This window comes from Sander lucioperca, chromosome 6 (genome assembly GCF_008315115.2).
Source record: "Sander lucioperca isolate FBNREF2018 chromosome 6, SLUC_FBN_1.2, whole genome shotgun sequence".
Taxonomy (NCBI): Eukaryota; Metazoa; Chordata; class Actinopteri; order Perciformes; family Percidae; genus Sander; species Sander lucioperca.
Genome location: NC_050178.1, coordinates 31,429,594 through 31,445,148, shown reverse-complemented (window position 1 = coordinate 31,445,148; position 15,555 = coordinate 31,429,594). Strand labels below are relative to the sequence as shown.

Sequence of the window (15,555 nt, the reverse complement as noted above, 5' to 3'; positions counted from 1 at the left end):
GCTTGGGTGCTTATATTTCTATGGCCTTACAACTCTAATTAGAGCACCAGTGCTAATGTATTTTATGTCTAATTTAGTCCTCCCTGCATCTTTGCTGATGTAAATACATACATCCACACCTAGGCTGAAGTGTTGTGAGCAGAGGTTTAAAGCCCTTGTGATAGCGTTGAATTTAAACCTTGTGAGGACTTGGAGAACTTGATAAAATAGCAATCACACTTTAGGTTTAAAGCCCCCTCAGATTGGAATAATTTACCTGTAAACATTCGATCCAGTCTATCTCTCCACTCCTTTAAAAATTCCTATTACAGTATCAACTGTACCTGTCCATAATCCTCTACGATACCATGATATCACCTCTTCTAATTATGAATATCCAGTTTCATTCTTATTCTGCCTCAAACTTGATTATGACTGACTGGTTATGATGTCTGTTTTTGTTTGTTTTTTGTTGTTGTTTTTTGTGTCTGTTTTTGTGTCTGTTTTCATTTTGTTGTGTCTAATTATGATTGTATTGTTTATTTATTTATTGTTAAGGACCCCCTCGAAAACGAGATGCTACATCTCAAGGGGTTACTCCTAATAAAGACATTTTCAACAGCAACCCACTGAAAATAAGCCCAAGTCCTCACATACCTTTACCTATACAAGCACTGCCACCTTGTGGAAAATAAATAGTCCTGCGTAGTGGAATCATAGCTCAGACAGGGGAATGGGGAGGGGTGGGGACCTTTGTTCCTGGCATTGTTATTGCTTAAATATCTGATAGGCATGGTGAGATGACCCCCAAACCTCCAGATGAACTAAGCAAGGGGGGGGGGGGGATATAAAATAAAACAAGTGTTACTATTTTCATGATCAAACAGCTTTATCTTCTCTGACACATTTTGTATTACTTACTACAATGCAACACTTGGTAAAGTCAACAGTACCAACTACATGCCCCAAATAACTCTTCATGTCCAGATGAACCTGATTACAACAGCAATAATCACATCTGTCTAGTCCACCAGAAGTGAAGCTGCACAGCTTATTTACACCACAAAGAGGTGCTGTTCAATTACTTATTACATCTTCTGTAGGCCTCAGGTTCAGGTTTCAGGTTCAAGAACATTTTGTGTTGAGGATCTCAGCGGGGTCCAGGGAACCATGTATGCCATTCAGAGGGGTCTGCAGCAAAATTATTTATTTATTTATTCATTCATTCTGCTTTAAAAATGTTGGGTAAATTCAGATATGGGGACATAAGGTATTATAAAACATTTAAGGAAAACTGCATTTATTTTCTCACAAAATATATGCCGAAACAAACTAGTTTCATTCAGCCCTTCAATGCAAACTAATATCAGTATCTCATTGTTTTGTTAATATGAGTTGTGGAAAAGAGTGGAGCAAGCAGTAAACGGGAAATTGAGATTAAAAAAAAAAAAACATTGCATCAATGGCATATGCCAATAAGGGTAATATGATTGTTATGACTTCCAGAATTTGGTTTTATTTAAACAAATTGAATACATGTTTATCAATAATGTTATTTTTATAAATATAAATTATTTTTGAAATGGTCCAGTTGTACTAGTAAATAGTACAGGGCAGTTTTTAAACAATTTTCTAATAAAGACCTTTTTTATAGAACCAACAGTACTGATAAATCTTAACATCATTTTATTTAGTTAACAGAGATGTAAAAGGATAAAGGAGTCTAATATGAACTGTTTTATGAGTCCTGTGCTGAAGTTAGTTATTGATGCTGTACCCTTCAGCTACAAAGACAATCTTTCCTAAAGGACAGGTGGATGTAATGTCTGAGATTAGCTTTATTTTATTAAGTTGTTTTGAAATATTATATATTTCTGCTGCACAATCCAATTTTCAAGTTTATCAAATATTGTTTGAAGCTGTGGCTTAAAACAATGTATGTATGTGTTCTACTATGTTTTACAGAAGAACAATAGTTAATTGTTTAGAAAGCAGATTATGACTCCTTTAAGTGTAGATTATATTTGTATGACTGAGAAACCCAGGCCTGCTGTGTCACAGTTTGACATTTGATTAAAAATGTACAGGAAGTAATTGTATTGTCATTTAAAAATAATAACATTTGTCTTTAATACAGGTTTAAGCCATAATAAAAGTATCTACAATGGTGGAAGAATCACCTAAGTAAAGTTGAAACGAAATCTGAAACGTACTAGGAACTACAGCTGTTAAATACATGTAGAGGAATAAAAATTACAATATCTTTGTCTGACATGTGGTGGAGTACAAGTATAAAGTAGCTACAAATGTAAACACTCAAGTAAAGTACCTCAAAATGTATACTTGAGTAAATGTCAATATATCATATTACCAAACTTGAGTTGGCTTTCACTAGTTGATGTAATATGTTTGGGATTATAACAGTGTAGCAGGCTAAATCTGGAGGAATGTTTGGATGAAAATGTAAAAAACAAACGTTGTTGGAGGTCCACGACAAGAAAATGTTCTATCATTAGATCTCCGTAACTGAAACTACTAGCAGATGACTTTAAAATCCAGAGCAGGGGCTGACTTGCTTATGAAACACACTGTGACCCCATAGCCTAATTCCCTACAGGTTGAAGGCTGGTGAGGAGTTTCTCATTCGGCTCACCTATCAAGAATAAGAAGTTGTGAATAAAATAAATCCCACCCAGCTAACGTTACGTGACCTAAATGGTATTCTCTGTGTGCCTGCCAGCAACAGGCGGTCTCTTCAGTGCTTTCGGTGCGGTTTTACGATGCTCATGTTTGCCCAAGCAGCTTCTGACCTACATCTACTCTGTTCCGGCCAATAGTTTGGTTTTTAGCAAACACAATCTGTGGAGAGAAAAAACACGTGATGGAGGGGAGGAGGGGCGGTGGGAGTCACGGTGAGCACCGCCCTTTCCGCACGTGCCAGCTCTTTCAGGCAAAGATCGTCTATGATTGGAAAGACGGCCACTCATTAATTAAAGACTGCGCCAGTTTCCGTGTTGAATGCGCCCTGCTTATGCAGATTTTCCTTAAACATGAAAGGCACTAGTGGAAAGCCCAGTATAATGTTTTATTTTCTTACTTTCTGTGTCTTCTAATGTGTTATTTGGAAGACTTTTTATTTGTTGCAACTTGCCAGCACTGTGAAGTGTAGAGTGTGCTACTGAAATAATTACATACTTTTTTGTTTAATTGTTTAATCAAATTTGTTTTTTTTTTATTTACATTACACAATATGTTAAAAGAAATTGCAGCTAGGGGTCTCTCAATCAAAACAATGGATGTACAGTATACCCAAGGGGGTAAGCGAGCATCCGGAAAGCGTACCTCTTCTGAGGCTAACAAGCCATGACCTTCCACTAGCATTCCATTGACTCCCATTCATTTTGGCGTCACTTTGACAGCGCATAACTTTACATCTGAAGCGTTTAAAGACTCTATTTGTCCATTGTTTATTTCTAAAGAAACACAACAGTGTATAAAAGGCTCCAGTACCTTGTATCTCACGCTATGGCCCCGTAGCAGCCGTTTTTGTAAAAATAGGCTCATGATTGTGTCATGACCACGCGACTTTCTGTCGCACAGTAGAGAAATTACCATATAGTCAGGAGAAGCTTGCAGGCAATCGGGGGAATGTGGAGGCATACAGTCAAGGGAGAAGCCCTTAGGGAGTCCATAAAAGCATCAGAACGTAATATTTCAGCAACGTTTTGCTCCTGCTCCTACGCTCATGGACAGCTCCCAATCACAATATATTTCACATGTCAGTGTCACCGTTTGAATGTTTTCAGCACTGGTGGGGGAAAGGAGTTTGTTGTAACGTTACTCAAGACGCTGAGAGACATACTTCTCAGGTTGGAAAGGGTGGCAGAATCTACGGGGCAGTGGGGACGTCCAATGGCCGTTGTTGTGCAAAAGATCTCTCAGCTGTCCGGAATTATCTCCCCCTTCACTTTTTTGTAATCTTAACTACTCGTTAATGATAGTGGCTGCTGCTAGCTGGAGTGAGGCAGACAGAAGGGGTGTGCTAGCTGGCTAAATTAGCATTAGATTAGTCGTCTATCTATACAGCTAACGGTACATAGCAAACTTAATTATGGGTTAGCCCAGTGCTGTTAAACGTGGTCAAAACAATCATACTAAAAATTACTTTGTGAGCATGTTGAACGATGTTGTAACCTTATTACGTTACACATCAAGCATTAGCATTAACGTTACTTGTCAACGTAGCGCAATGTGGTAATGTTAAGCTGGATCGATCATGTTGAAATATATCAATAAATTAGGTCTCTGCTGTATTTCGTTGTTGCAAAGTGGCATGTAATCAATGAAAAATGATGCTGTGTGGCAGAAAAAAAGCTGTAGGCCTATTACGTTTACCAAGTATAATTCTTTCTGTGACATTGTATGATTTACTATTACTCTCGAACATATCATCTGGGTTCCCGTGTTTTGACCAGGGGTCAAAGGTTATATGACGGCACTGACAGGCGACCAAACGAAATGTCCCATGTTATTGAAATAAAATTACAGATTTCTCTGGGTTTGAACATTTTTGTAAACATTTGGGATAGTGTAAGACCACAACTCAACAAAATACATAACAAAGGTATAGTCATTTTTAGACATTTTAATGCATAAATATTACATATTGTACCTTTAAAAACAAAAAGATATTAAAACGTGATACATTTGCAATAGAGAGGGAAAGTCCCTCCCCTTGCAGTGGACCGCATTGGAGAGACAATTTTTGTTATCCTGTTTGAATTGAGCCATAAATTACACATGATGATGTTAGTTAATTTAAAAGATAATTTAGCAAGTGAAGAATGTTAGTTTGTAGTAGTACCACTTAGTTTTGTGTGAAACCGCTCAGTTAACTACATATCTCATCTCGCACAATATACATAACATTGCTTGCTGCTCGGCTTGCTCACTGGCTAGCTAGCATAGCTCTGTTCCACAACACATGTAACGTTATCAGCTGGGAAGCAAAAGAACAAGCAAGACCTGTGGGTAACACTACATCCCGGTACGAAACACACAGACATTGTAGCTTCAGCGAGACGTCACCTATGCGACTTTGGGGTGTGTAGTCTTTCTTATTACGTATTTCCACAGTCTTACTTCAACAGTTTTACGTCAAACTGAGACTTTCTTCACTTGCAAAATTCTATTTTAAATTGACGAATCATATGTGTAATTCATGGCACAATTTAAATGAGATAAAATAATAATTTGTATCTCGCCATTACTACCATACATATTTTTTTCCAAGCTAAGGCCCCATGGTAGTCCACCAGAAGTGGAGGGACTGTGCCTCTCTATAAGAATTGATACAAATAAATAATTATATTTTCCTATTTCATCTCTTTATGTAAAATTGCATCATATTTGTGTGTGTTGCAACATTGTGTTTATTTGTACCACATACATTATCCTCACAATTTTACTATGCATACTATTGTTTCTAAAATAGTGTGTAATATATTATAAAACTATAATCTGAAATAACAGAAAACGGCATTATTGATTAGGCCTACTTTTCATTAATGCAAACTGACATGGGGTATCTTTATATTATATTTTGTCGACTTAGCCTCATGTTTCTTGTGCTGAAATGGTAAATCTGTCAATGAAGCTTGATTTGATCATATCTTTTACTGTCTTAAATAATAATTAAATTAGAATTTTTAAAAATACATGTATATTATTTATTATTTTTACGACATTTACTTATTAGCATTACTCTCAGTAAAGCATGCATATTATGTTACATAAAATGTTTGTTAAGATAAAAAAAAAAAATAATCTGCTAAAGGTAAAATCTAATGTTCGACTATTTCCATTAGGCCTATATCTTAAAAAATAAATAAACTTATCAGCATTGCATTGCTTGCACAACCCACCTTCCACACAAAGTAATTATTGGTCTTCACTCGTTGCCAGCATTATCAATCAAAATGTTCTATCATGGCATTAAAGCCCATTATCGTCTGTCCTTATCTAACAGAAATGTAAGAAGAATCGGGAGACGAGGCAGGAGTGACACCTCTTCTTTCCTCAGATTCTCTCTGCCTCGTTTCCTCGTTGTCTAATCGCCGAGCCCACGCAACCATTAGCATAAAATGTGTGTCAGTAGGGCAGCGCAGCGCGAGCTCACATGCCATGCGCACATGCTGTAGAGCTTTAACCAGCATTCCAAAGTCGAACGAGCCCAATGTGCCGTCTCCACGCGGGGCTCTCGGCCAATGAAAAGGCAAGAAAGAGTAAAAAGAGTGGGGACACGAGGAGAGGAAGGGAGGGGGGTGAATTGTTTTCAGAGAGCGTGACATACAGAGAGAGACATCCCTGATAGGCCTACATAACGAGAAACAGGCGGTTGACGGGACACAAAAAGAACACGAAAAAAAAACTGGTCACATTTCTTAGGCACTTGAAAACGTGCGGGTTATTTTAGGACTCGTGTTGCTCATTGATGAGTGGGAGTGTTTAAACTACTTCTACTCCGATCATGTTTTGATCGTGACTGTACATGGCAAGCAGCTGAACGCGTTGGGACCTCTGTAATTTAGAGAACCCCGCAACAGTGATATTATTTCGCAGCCTGGTATCATAAGGTGTGTAGACGGAGAGCCGAGCTGTCCTGTGCCGTCTCTTCACCTCGGAAATAATTTGGATCAAGAGATCTGCTCTAATTTCCTTTCAAAATATTTCTTTTACTTTTTCTTTTTCTTTGCTGTCCGGGTTTTCTCAACAACCTCAATGCTCTGCGAACACTGCTGTTTGTCTGAGCTTGTGGATACATTCTTTATGCCTTGGCAGTTCTGGACTCTTTCACCTATATCAACGATACTGATCGGTAGCAATCAAAGGCAGTCAGTCCAGCATTAGACGTCCACAAATTAAACTGCACGGAACAACTGAACAACATCGACCTACTAGGAAACATGGAACACAGTCCTGGTGGTAAGTGCTTTATAATATATTTTGCCTGAATCCACTGGAAACATTACTCCAGTGCCAAACAGCAGTAATTTAAAATCAGACAATGTTGCATGATGGGAGCAGATGCCATTGCACTTATCTACATATTGTTCTGTAAATGTTAATTCTAAGGATGATGTATTAGCACTGTGTATGTATGTACTTGAATCAGTCAATAACGTTAAAACTGCTTAATATAACGTCACGAAAGCATAAATGCGATGATGTCTTTGGTTTTTTTATCCTATTACACCGCATGCCATTTTACAACAAGCTGTCTAATGCATCTAATACTTTATGCAATTTATATGCAGAGCTAAACCCGATTTGTTTTGAACTTAATGGGCAGCGTTTGGGAATGTCACTGTAACAGTATAGCCTAATCCGGGTTGAATGGGGCAGGGTTTTAACTGTAATGCAACTGTAACATGTGGCACGTTGCCAAGTGTTCCTGGGCTGCAGACAGTTGAGAGTTTTGAGTGAGCTGAGCTGAGAGGTGAGAGCACAAAGAGGGAAGTCCTTTCTCTTCAGTCTCCACGGCGACTTCCGATTCTCCGAAAACTTACAAAAAGCACGACCCTAAACGCCCCTTGACCGAGTGCGTTGTCTGTCCACGGCAGCCCATCTCACTTATCTTAACATTATTGCCTTTATTGATTGTCAGACAGGGTGAATCACGCTCCTTCGGGGATAGCCTATGCGCTTTAGTTTAGACGGAGTTTCTGTATTTTCGAATGTATGGTGTGTAAGTTGTAGAGACTAAAGAGTGAATTATTTATTGCAGTGTGTGATTCATTTAACTTGGCTGTTCGTAATGTCTTTGGCTGAAGCGCAACTTTTTCCAAAACACTTGTGAGTGTGAAGGAGCAGTCACACCCACTGAGTCAAAACTAGTGTCTGGTGCCAAATGTTCCATCCATGTATTGGCCATCATTTGAAAAAAACAAAACAGTTCAGAGACAACATCCAGTTCTACCAGGACCTGAGTCATTATCTAATATAGCGGATGATGAAAACAAGCAAACCAGTTTATCAGTAAAAACAATTTGCCGTTTACTCCTTGGTTGTATAATGGACACGAGTCATCATGACAGAGATATTAAAGTCTGTGTGAATTACTTAATTATACACTCCTATACCATGTCAGAGCAAGCATTAAGTGGCATAGACCGCGAGGTAAAATAATCATAATGCACTGGACTTATGATCATCATGTGGTGATTTGTCCAATGTGCTTTTCCCAACAGAAATATTTATGATAACCAAACAGTAAACAGACTCAACGTCCTTGAACAGCGGATGCCCATTATGACTGGCTCGCATGTCTTCTTCATTCTCTCTTCGCCCAGTGCACCATGGGTAGAAACAGTCGTGATATACTGGGAATCATGCGCCGGATTTTTTTTTATTACGCAGTTACCCCGCCTCGAGCTGACAGCACGTGTACACAGCCTCAGAATCCACGTGCCGCGCTTGATTCCCAAGCACACCGCTCCTCTCCACCGCGCGCACTCTGCTCGCGCTCAGCTTGCACGGGGATCCCTCTTCGCTGATAGCTTGGTCAGTGGGTCAGAGAGGTTTAGCAGCCTTTTTCTTCGTTCTGGTTACTGTAACCGGTTTCAAAGGTTTGTCAGTAATTATGATGGGCCATATTAAACGTGAATTTACTGTTTGGTGTCTAAAAGGACACATTAACCTACATTTCGTTGCATTCAAACTAGGTTTTGGGTGACATGACTAACCTTTAACTGTTCTTACTGTGCACACTACCATTTATTTCAGTGGTGGTATAGTTGCTACAATAACAATTTATTGCCAACATGAAGAACAATTATTCTGCAGACACTGAGCAATAGATAGATACTGTAGATAAAAAAACTATTGTTGATGCAATTTTTCATTAATAACAAACCACATCTTTTTGTCAGCTTGACAGACGATCACACAACTTTATTTCACATTAAAAGCCCAGTTTGATTTGGGTGTCAGATAGTATTTCTATCCGAGTATTAAGTATATCCTGTTACTTCTAGTCTATTATATATGTATGGGTGAACCCACAATACTCAAAGTCCAAACTGGAACAGCATACAATGGAGTCATGGACATTTCTTTATATAGCCATAAAAGATAATTGAAGGCTTATGTGATATAAAGCAAATGTTGCCCTCTATTGCGAGGAAACCATGCTTCTTGAAAGTGCTTTATAAATAGACACATGACATGAGGCCAGCTGTTACACGTGGAGTGGGGCTTACTGCCCATGCACAGTTGCAAATGTTCTCATGAAAGAAGACAAACTAGTTGGAAGTTAAGAGGGGGTGTCTCTCCTCCAGACATGACATGTGCATGCAGTTGGCCTGCCATGCATGCATGGCCAGGGGTTGGGAACACATGAGAGTGGAAGTTTATAGAGGTCTGGCAAAAGGAAGGGGTGGTGGAGTGTAGGTGTTTATTCTGTACTTCTTACGGCTCTGTGTATCCACAGGTCACATGTTGTAACCTGTGCGTGAGTGCAGAAGGGATGATATTCCCAGAGCTTTCTCTGGCACCCAGTCAGTCCATATTCTAGGAAATGGTTACTAGGAGACAAAATAGCCTGAGGAATGTTTTCATGGGAGAGGGGCGGAGATGCAGTTGTGAATGTAGAAATCGGGTGTGGCACTTATATGACAGTGTGACCCTGTGCTAAGGTACATGACATGTCCTTAAAGCTTTATTTTTCACACACAGGAAACTGCATGTCACAGTTTAATATTGTGGCTGACACCACTACAAAAGATGTCAGGCCCAGAGTACCTTGAATGCAGTGTTGACACGTGCAAGCAGTGGAATTAAGGAGGCACTTAGAGCTTAACAGAAATGCAGCACGTGTTTTCTCAAGGGGAGAAAACACCAGAGACGAGGGAGGCTTTTTCTCCGATGATTCAAGGTTAAGGTTCAAGAGGAAACGTGCACAGTATGACGGTGTCGACAATCCAAGGATATTGTTACTACTTGAGATAACACTGCCACTACAGTAAGACTAGAAAGCTCTGTAACCTGTTAGGCAGAATAAGGCAGACATCTGAAAAAAGCTATTTTACTATTTTATTATTACTATTTTACTGTCTGAGTCATGCACAACTGCAATCATGATCAGCATGATATAAATGAATGTGGAACATGCCATTTCCTCACATGGGAAATGTTGTGGTTGGCAGACTTTTATGCTAAGGTCTTTAGACACCTGACACAGTGATCTAATTGAGAAATAAAAAGGAGAGCAAACTGAACAGAAGACGAGGATCGTCATAAGGGGGCCACCAAAATGCGCAGAAATATATACACTATTTAAGTCATGAATGTTTTCAATAGTAGAGATTCTCACAACTGTTTTTCGTTTTAGTAACGTGATATTTTAAATTAAAAATAATTATGTCAGCCATAAAAGTGGGTACATTAGTTTAGGTGGGTTTGCACTTTTCCCATCCTTAAACACCTGTGGTATGTATACATAATGAAATGTGAAAAAAATAAAAAACTCAAGCAAATAATTTTAAAGTGTCAAAATAATGGCCAGCAACAACGTGACTGTTTCTGGTGACTCTGTGGAATACAGTGACGTAAGGAAGCTGTGCCCTGCTTTGCTTCCCTCTCTGTAGTCACGGCATTAAAGCCCTCTCTATTCCAAACGTGATCTGCTCTAGCGCTTGTTATTGTACTGCTGCTGTTGTCTACACGAGACTGCGCAAAGAGCCTTGTGAGCCGGGCGGGAACTGTGTCAAGAGTCCATGTGAGCTCCCGGTCAGGTGGCTGGCGGATAGATGGGTCTGTATGCCCGCAGCCACAGTGGGGAGGGAGGAGGAGGAGGAGGAGGTAGAAGGGGAGGAGAATAATGAAGAAGAGAGGGAGGGAGAGGAGGAAAGAGTCAATGCTGAAAGCAGGCAGGCAGGGAGCTGGCTGGCTTAGCCTGCACGTGAGGGGCATGCTTTAATCTTGCAGGGAAGAACAGTCTGCAAAACAAGGGGAGGGGGGGAGGGGCAGATGGGTGTTGTCTTGATGGGTAATAGGGCATTTCTGACTTGATGTGACATCCGTAAACAAAAGCCCGTTTATGGCTTGTCTATCATTGTGACCATGTAGTAACTCAGTCATATTGTGATAAGCATTTTATGGTGTTTCCCATTCACATAGATTTGCTTTGTAGTATCCTGAAATACATTTAGCTAGGATATGATCCATAGTAGGCTATAATGTTATGGCTCAATAACCCGTTCAACCAAGAGATAGGGTGTTTTCTTACCTGATCATTGTGTGTTTAGCATTATTTATTCACATAACTCTCCAATGGGCTTCCAAGAAAGTCAAAGTAATAGTAAAAGCAACACGCCTGTTGGCAAGAAACAGAGTTTTTATTTGATTATCTAACAGACTAGAAACCGAAAGACTCCACACAGATATCCAGGTCAGAGTTGTTGTTGTTCTAGCTCTGCCATTTTTTTTTCTAAATTATTCATCAGATCAAATTTCTGTTGTCCCAACATGATCAGGGTTTTGTGTGCGTTTGTGAAAGTCTGCCAAGTAGACTCACTGGATCAAAGTAGGGCATTGCTCAACACTTGCACTCCCACTCACATTGTGCACGTGAACACAACCCAGGTGAAGATCAGCAAACTGAGTTTTTTCCCCTCTCTGTTCCTCCAGGTGGGGTTATCTTGTACGCTGGCTCGTCCGGCAGTGCCAGCCCGAGTCCTGGCAGCCCCTCAAGTGGATACCAGTCCCAGTCGCCTTCCTCCCACTCGCAGCCTTCATCCCCAGAGGGTGTCTTCTTTCAGGAGATTGGGCCCCTGAAGCAGAGAGAGGAAAGGAGGGGAGGGACTCCTTCCCCGAAATTGGTCTTCCAGTTTCCTGAGGTGAACAGTGCTCCTGTTGCCCAAATAACAACAGTATCATCGGCAACTTACAGCCATCCCACAGTGGCCAAAAGACCTTGTGGTTTCACTGGAACGTTCACTAGTAAGTACCCACTCACTTCCCTCCTTCCTGTTCTCCTCTATGTTTACCTGCCAGCACTATATTACTGTACTTCTCTCTCTGATGATGAATGTATGCTTCTTTCATAGAGACCGGAGGTATGGTACTTCTGTGTAAGGTGTGCGGGGACATTGCATCTGGGTTCCATTATGGTGTGCATGCCTGTGAAGGCTGCAAGGTGAGACCCAGCAAAGATAGTATTATGCCATGTCTTTCTATTCATTTCGTACACACACCATGCATGTTGCCACAAAAGACACTCTACAATGCCTTTATTATTCTTGTGCCTTCTCCAGGGTTTCTTCAGACGCAGCATTCAGCAGAATATCCACTACAAGATGTGTGTAAAGAATGAAAACTGTGTCATCATGCGCATGAACCGAAACCGGTGCCAGCACTGCCGCTTTAAGAAGTGTCTCTCCGTGGGCATGTCCAGAGATGGTGAGTGTTAATGTCTTTTTAAAGAAGATATTAGTGTAGAGAAGAATTAATGTATCTATGTATGCAGGGTTACATGGAGAATCAGATGTTCCTGTTGTCTCTTTTGTCTCTCCATTCCCCTCTTTTTGCTCCCCTCTGTCATCCCCTCTCCTCACCCTGCTGTCTGATTTATGGCAAGAGGAGCTGTAGAGTCCCAGTAGTCATCAGTCATGGAGAAACTGTGACAAATGTAGTTTATTTTGGGAAATTGGGGCACAAGGTTGTTGCATACGCAGTGCGTCCACCAAGATGTACAGTTTTACCTATTACTTTTGTCTACACTGACATAAACAAACAGGCATTTGAGACATAATGTTATTCTTTCCCTATGAACTACAGCGCTTGACTTGAAATTAAAATAATATTACAACAGTTAATCTGCTCTAGTGCATCATTTCACCCCAGGACTCCGATCTCTGGGGATATGGCTAAACTAGGTAATAATAAATCATGGTTTTTCTGGAGCAAACATTTTTAGCTGACCTAAAAAACCCAAAATGCGGGAGTGAAAAATTACCTGCATCAGATCACAGAAGGGAAACTTTATTATAACCATATTTTACATGTTTTCATTTTCTGAACATGGACAGAAGCCATTTTTATTTCACGTCTTTGTCTTGACGACATAACTGCTCTGCTCGCAAGTAAATTTCATCATCGTCATCCAATTTTTTTTTCCACCTTTAACTCTTTGTCTCTTCACTTCTCCTACCTGCCTTTCTTTATTTTCCAGTTCCAGTTTACTAATGACACTATGTTTAGTGTCATTGACCCAGTGACCTACTTCCTTAGAAAAAAGAGAGAGTGAGTGTTCAACTTGAAGACAGAAAGCAAGAGATGAGAGGGAGAGACTGGGGGAGGTGGTGTAGCATGCAGCATACTATAAATAGGGATCTCAGTGGAGGTGGAATTGAAAAAGGGGGGAAGGGAGGCTTGTAGAGCTGGAGAGGAGGCTGTAGGAAGAGATGTCTGTATTGTGGGGAAACAGCTGTGGTGGACACAGAATAGTCGGAGACAATAGAGAGGTTTTGGGATTGGTAATCCACATAGAAATAACATCTTAATTGTCAGTGTATTAATTAAAGCGCTGCCAGCTATATCAATGCTTGATGTCGGCAAATGCTAACAGAAGATGCTTTCTTCTATTCTCCTCAGCTGTGCGTTTTGGGCGTATTCCCAAACGGGAGAAGCAGAGACTACTGGATGAGATGCAGAGCTACATGAACAGTCTCAATGAATCGGCTTCCATGGAAATGGAGGTGTCCCCTCCTCCCGATGCCCCTTGCAGTCCACAGAACCAGACGAATGAAGGTGCAGGCTCCATGTCGCAGTCTTACCGCAGCAACTTAATGAACAGAGATCAGAAACCACTTAAGATGGCTGCCGGCAACGGCAACATCGGAGCTTCCTCTTTCCAGAACAGCTCAGTGCAGCAACCTTCCCTGTCGCACTCTGCAACCCAGACCCACCACACGGTTCATGGTGAGCAGGCGAGCTACCACATCCCCACAAGCTGCCCTGTTTCCTCCACCAACAATGAAAACTCCACTGTCATCGATGACGCCAAGTACACCTTCTCTTCCAATCAGAATCAGTGCCCCGTCAGTGGCCGCCTATCCTCCAAATCCTACTCAGCCAATCAGAACAGTTACCCAGCCAGTGATTCCCAGAACCAAAGTCCCTGCCCCTGGACGCTAAACGGAGGAGCCAAAGTGCTGGTGAGACTTTCTTTTCCCCATATTGTGTATGTGAATATCTGTCAATATAATGCCAATACAATGTCCATAACACTTCCTTTCTTCTCTGCAGGCATGTCCACTCAATTCCTGTCCAGTGGCTCCGGCCAGTCGCTCCAGTCAGGAGGTGTGGGAGTCTTTCTCCCAATGCTTCACCCCTGCTGTTAAAGAAGTAGTGGAGTTTGCAAAGAGCATCCCGGGCTTCCAGTCTCTCAGCCAGCATGATCAGGTTATGCTGCTCAAGTCCGGCACTTTCCAGGTACATCAAGCTCAATATAATGTGTTTGCAGGGACTGTGGGAGATTTTCTTAACTTCCTTTTCCTATGCTTTCCAAAGCTAATCTGCTCTGGTTCTGTCCACAGGTTCTGATGGTGAGATTCTGCTCACTGTTTGACCCCAAGGAAAGGACGGTGACCTTCCTTAATGGGCAGTCATACTCCCTGGCATCGCTTAGGGCTCTTGGCATGGGCTCCTTACTGGACGCCATGTTTGATTTCAGCGAGAAGCTCGGATATTTGGGTCTGGAGCCAGACGAGATGGCTCTATTCATGGCTGTTGTGCTGGTTTCTGCTGGTAAGCAGGCATAGTAATACATGTACACAAAGCACATACTGTATGCCCACATTTCCTCGTGTCTAACCCAATTCCCCCCCTTTTCTCCAGATCGCTCTGGGATAGTGGAGGTTGGAGCAGTGGAGCAACTGCAAGAGAATCTAATAAAAGCTCTGCGCTCTCTCATCACCAGTCGCCGCCCAGATGATAGCACCCTCTTCCCAAAGTTGCTTCTACGTCTGCCGGACCTGCGCACGCTGAACAACCACCACTCTGACAAGCTTTTAGCTTTCCGAATAGATCCTTGAGTTCGAAGAGCTAAAGCTTCCGGAGGTGCTTTGGGAAGCCTCCCTGCTCCCCATGCAAGCTTGGCCTGCCACACACAGTACACTGGCCTCTGCATGACACTGTGGGAGCTGTGCCAAGTCTGATGCCATGAGAGAGCGAACTTGGGGAAAAAAATATCAGTGAAGGAAATAGGCACAGCAGAAGGGTGGAGGCTCCTGAACTCAAACCTCTTCCACTTCCAGGATTGCTAAAACAAAACACATTAAAAACATAGATTGTGTTCTTCCATGGGTTCTTCGAGTCAACATCAAACCAAGTCATCACCTCTCCCTCGGGGGAGTTTGTGCTGAAGACCAAAAAGAAGAGAGAGCCTGTCGTTTCTTCCTAGACTTTGTCCTCCAATCCCAGCTCACAAAGCTAACAAGAGGGAAGTACACTCTCTTGCTCAGAGAAAAAGGAACATGTACAAACATTCACCAACAATGATTTCTTACTGTATAT

The 15,555-nt window shown here is 41.4% G+C and overlaps 1 protein-coding gene across 1 annotated transcript; it reads left to right on the top strand.

Moving 5' to 3' along the window:
* Positions 1 to 6,299: 6,299 nt before the first annotated feature.
* On the top strand, positions 6,300 to 15,307 carry LOC116065976 (nuclear receptor subfamily 1 group D member 1-like). The gene is made up of 8 exons (XM_031321678.2): positions 6,300 to 6,963; positions 11,668 to 11,979; positions 12,087 to 12,175; positions 12,294 to 12,438; positions 13,633 to 14,195; positions 14,287 to 14,472; positions 14,577 to 14,787; positions 14,878 to 15,307. Exons 1-8 carry the CDS (start codon positions 6,945 to 6,947, stop codon positions 15,072 to 15,074), a joined length of 1,722 nt encoding a protein of 573 aa, XP_031177538.1. The 5' UTR covers positions 6,300 to 6,944; the 3' UTR covers positions 15,075 to 15,307.
* The last annotated feature ends 248 nt before the right edge of the window (positions 15,308 to 15,555 follow it).

Excerpts from the sequence above, each read along its gene's own strand:
- LOC116065976 (XM_031321678.2), top strand. Across the intron at positions 12,439-13,632 it reads CGTGGGCATGTCCAGAGATG|CTGTGCGTTTTGGGCGTATT; the intron begins GTGAGTGTTAAT and ends TATTCTCCTCAG. Across the intron at positions 14,196-14,286 it reads ACGGAGGAGCCAAAGTGCTG|GCATGTCCACTCAATTCCTG; the intron begins GTGAGACTTTCT and ends TCTTCTCTGCAG.